This window comes from Penaeus chinensis, chromosome 42 (genome assembly GCF_019202785.1).
Source record: "Penaeus chinensis breed Huanghai No. 1 chromosome 42, ASM1920278v2, whole genome shotgun sequence".
NCBI classification, from domain to species: Eukaryota; Metazoa; Arthropoda; class Malacostraca; order Decapoda; family Penaeidae; genus Penaeus; species Penaeus chinensis.
In genome coordinates, this window is record NC_061860.1 from 5,988,131 (window position 1) to 5,993,130 (window position 5,000).

Below are 5,000 nucleotides of genomic sequence, written 5' to 3' on the forward strand. Positions count from 1 at the left end.
GAGAGAGAGAAGATCGATTCGAGACGGGAATGTGAGAGATAGAGAGAGATAGAGAGAGAGAGAGATTGAGAGAGAGAGAGAGAGAAGGCATAACATTAGTTAACTGTATTTCATAGGATAAAAATAATGATAATGACAGTGATAACAATAAGAAAATGGTAATAATAGCAATGGAAATGGTAATAATACTACTGCTAATAATAATAACACTAATAATGATAATAATAGTAATATTATCAGCATCACAATAATATTGATAATAATAATCAAGATAATGATAATATTATTAGCATAATAATGATAATGATAGTGATGATAATTATAATAATAATGATAATAATAATGATAATAAATGGAATGACGATGTTGCGGAAATAGATGATATTTGGATAATGATAATAATGGCAATAATAATAATAATAATAATGGTAATAGTACTACTACTACTACAACTAATAATAATAATAATAACAATAATTATACTAATGATAAATTAATGAATAGACAGCTAAATAAACAACAGACAAATAAAGAACTGATACACCCAAACTTACGTAATAGTAGGCGTAGGATAGGCTTGGGCTGGACACAGAAGAGTAGCTGTTGTTCCTCTTTGGACTCGTACAGGAGACTCCACTTCGGGAACTCTTGGGGAAGACTCACTCCTCGGGGCTGAGGGTGAGAGGAAAAATGGGGAAGATGAGGATGCGCATAACGTGTCTGAATCGTGTTCTTGGCTAACGTCGATCAGCTGATGCGTTTTGAAGGTTGTGCTGTATTCTGAATTTGGAATGTTTTATCGGAATGTGATCATATATTAGGTGTAATGGTGTTTTCTCTAGTAGTAGTATGGTTAAGGGGTAGATAAGTCGATAAAAGACTGTGTAATTGTTATTATTTCCTAAGCTAATACACTACGGGATGTAGTAATGGTATGGGCCTACTATCATACTCATATCAGCTGGTTTGTTAGCATTGTGTGAAGCCAGAAACTGTGAAAATTCATTATACGCACATGGATATACACGGAAATATATTTGTCTCTCTATCTACATTTATCTATCTATCTATCCGGTAGGTATACATGTCTAGACTGAGAGATAATCCTCTACGTCTGTGTATAAGCCTGTCTGTGTGGTGAATATTCATTGGGTCGAGCCGTCGCACACTTTTAACAAACCGGCTGTATATGATATAAGAATGTTATACTATCATGTATTGCATTACAATAATGCATTAATTGTATTAATGCTTGTCCAGGCCTGTACTGTTAGCTGAGAGTCTGGTAGTGGGGGGGGGGGGGGTAAACAAAGGACTAACTAAACTAATCTTGCTGACCCAAGTTCGAATCCCACACTGCCAGGAGATAGTTACTTCATTATCTTTTTTATCTATATGTTTATCTTTTCATTTATGTATCAATTACCTTATATTTGTCACTTCATATAAACATCTCATCATTGTGAAGACATGACATACACACACAAATTAATCATATTTTTGTATCATTAAATTCTAAAGTATAGGTTGAAATTATCATTATTTCATATAATCATTAATAATAGTGTTAATATTAGTATATATATCATTTCATAACTAGAATGTTATCATTATTTTATATTTTTCGGTATTTTAACGAACATATCATTTAGCTTTCCGTCTAGAAAAAAAAAAAAGAAGTTGGTTATATTTGAAGTTCATTATATCGCTGAGCAAAATATCAAAGAATAATTATATTAACGCATAGAAGAATGTAGTAATGATGTGTTTTTGTGTGTGTGTGTGTGTGTGTGTGTGTGTGTGCGTGTGTGTGTGTGTGCGTGTGTGTATGTGTGTGTGTTTTAGTATGTGTGTGCTTGTGTGTGTATGTGTGTGTGTGTGTGTGCTTGTGTGTGTGTGTGTTGGTGTGTGTGTTTGTGTGAGTGTGTATGTTTGTCTTTGTGTGTGTGTTTGTGTGTGTGCTTGTGTGTGTGTGTGTGTGTGTGTTTGTGTGTGTGTGTATGTTTGTCTTTGTGTGTGTGTTTGTGTGTGTGTGTGTGTTTGTGTGTTTGTGTGTGTTTGTGCGTGCATGTATATATTATTTTCTGACTTTTCCTTTCTTAGAGGAAAACGGTTTTCTCTTGTTTCCTCTTTCGATTTCCTTATTTCGACCTTTTTTTTCTTTTTCAGGACAAAAGGAGGAAATTTCATCTGCTTTTTCGGGGTTGCAACAGAAAAGCAGGAATTTTAAATATACGAAAAAAAAAATGTCTTGAAATGATTTTCATGATCAGTAAATATTATTTGTTATCAGAACGGACGCTTAATAATACCAAAAGTCTCACTTTATAATAAAGGAATACTTGCATGTGGTTTAATCTGTTCCGGAATTATGTTGAACAAAAAATAACAAAAAGGAAATATCGAAGTTTACCCTAAGGGATAATGTACAACACAGGACAATTTTTAAAAGAAAACGGGCAATAACGTAAGCTTATAAGTATCACACTATCACTTTCAATAAAATATAAAGTTATGGAGACACATATGAAATATTAATAATTCTCACGTTTTTAGCTTCAATTCGTTAACACAACGAATTTACAAAATATATATATATTTCTCTCATCTCTGTTTTTAGTGAATGTTTGTTCACAGAAATAGCACGATGGAAAAAGGAAATTAATAACTGTCATATTTTAATTTTCAACAAAGTAACGTGGAAACATTTATAATAGAAGAAAAATCACATTCCTCTCATTTTCCTCTTCAATAAATATGATCGTAGAGAAAGACAAGCAAAATATTACAAAGCAAATAAAGTAATTGTCATATTGCCATTTTCATTAACGGGACAACGCATAAAAAAAAACTAAAAAAGAAATTCTCATATTTTCTATTATCAATGGAATTATCTCAGAGAAATACACAAACAATGAAAAAATAACAAATAAATGTTTAAAAATGATGAATAAATAATGAAAATTATCATCTATTTATTTTAAATATCACAGGAGAAATAAAATTCCCAGATATCGGAAAAGGACACAGACTAAGATCACCGGAAGATACAAATAATCTAATATCAATAATGATTATAAAATGTGATAACAATAGATAATAACAATAATGATTACAATAAAATAATAAAAAAAATGATAAGAATGATGACAATAAATAATAATAATAATGATAAAAATCCTAACAGTGAATAATAACAATAATGATAACAAGAAAATAGTAACAATAGTGTTAAAGAACGATTATAATAAGTTAACAATAATAATAATATTAATAAGATAGTAATAATAATAATGATGATAATAATAATGATAATAATAATAACAATGAAATAATGACAAACAATTAATATTAATAATAATAATGATAATAACAATAATTATGATAATAAAAAATAATAGTTATGGTAATAATAATGATAATACAAAGAAAACAATAATAATAATAATAATAATAATAATAATAATAATAATAATAATAATAATAATAATAATAATAAGGGTTAACATATGAAAACAAACACAAAAAATATCCAACGCGAATCAAAAGATGAAAATATTAATAAAGAAAACAAAAAAACAACAACAACATTTTAAAGGGAAGAGTACGCGACAAAAAATCCCTTCCTAGAGTATAAATGATAATGATAACAATAGCAATAATAATGATAACAATGACAAAGATAGTAATAATGACGATGATGAAACAATAATGATAATAGTAACAACGGTAATGATAATAACAATGATAGTAATAAGGATAATAATAATGATAACAATAATGATAATAATCACAGTTATAGTAATTATATTATTGAAAGTGATAATGATAGAGGAGAATGATGAAATAACTGTCATTTTTTAATCTTCAATAACACCCACAATAGGAGAAAAAACTATGAAAAATACCTACAAAAAAACCTACATACACATAGAGTGATAAGAGCACTAAGAAGAAGAAGAAATAGGAGAACAAATATGAAAAAGAAGAAGAAATAGAAGAAAAGAAGAAGAAGAAGAAATAGGAGAAAAGAAGAAGAAGAAGAAATAGGAGAAAAGAAGAAGAAGAAGAAATAGGAGAAAAAACTATGAAAAAGAAGAAGAAATAGAAGAAAAGAAGAAGAAGAAGAAATAGGAGATAAAACTATGAAAAAGAAGAAGAAATAGAAGAAAAGAAGAAGAAGAAGAATTGGGAGAAAAATACGATAAAAAAGAAGAAATAGAAGAAGAAGAAATAAGAGAAAAAGACGATGCAAAAAGAGAAACAAGAGAAGAAGAAGAAATAGGAGAGAAAGACGATGAAAAAGGATGAAAAATAGAAGAAGAATAAATAGGAAAAAATACGATGAAAAAGGATAAAAAGAAGAAGAAGAATAAATAGGAAAAAACGACGAGAAAAAAGAATGAAAATAGAAGAAGAAGAAGAAATAGGAGAAAAAGACGATGAAAAAGAGAAAAAATAGAAGAAGAAGAAGAAGAAATAGGAGAAAAAGACGATAAAAAAAAAGAAGAAATAGAAGACGAAGAAGAAGAAGAAGAAATAGGAGAAAAATACGATGAAAAAGGATAAAGAAAAATAAGAAGAAGAAATAGGAGAAAAAGACGATGAAAAAGGAGAAAAATAGAAGAAGAAGAAGAAGAAATAGGAGAAAAAGACTATAAAAAAGAAAGAGAAAGAGAAGACGAAGAAGAGACGATGAAAAAGGAGAAAAGGTAGAAGAAGAAGTAGGAGAAAAAGACGATGAAAAAGAAGAAGAAATAGAAGAAGAAGAAGAAGAAGTAGGAGAAAATGACGATGATAAAGGAGAAAAAAATAGAAGAAGAAGAAGTAGGAGAAAAAGACGATGAAAAGAAGAAGAAATAGAAGAAGAAGAAGAAGAAGAAGAAGAAGATATAGGAAGAAGAAGAAAAGAAAAATATTCCTTTCCCTCATTTTCCCTTCCAACGAATATATCACACAGAGAAAAGAAAGAAAGAGAAGGAGAAGAAGAAGATGTAATA

The 5,000-nt window shown here is 29.0% G+C and overlaps 1 protein-coding gene across 1 annotated transcript in view; it reads right to left on the reverse strand.

Annotated features, from left to right (window-relative positions):
* LOC125047893 (Down syndrome cell adhesion molecule-like protein Dscam2) overlaps positions 1-5,000 on the reverse strand; it is a 76,924-nt gene that overhangs the window by 64,086 nt on the left and 7,838 nt on the right. The window contains exons 6-8 of the mRNA XM_047646440.1: positions 1,181-1,183; positions 945-992; positions 555-672 (exon numbers count right to left, since the gene is read on the reverse strand). Coding sequence (XP_047502396.1) covers positions 555-672; positions 945-992; positions 1,181-1,183 — 169 coding nt within the window. The remainder of the gene's footprint in view (positions 1-554; positions 673-944; positions 993-1,180; positions 1,184-5,000) is intronic.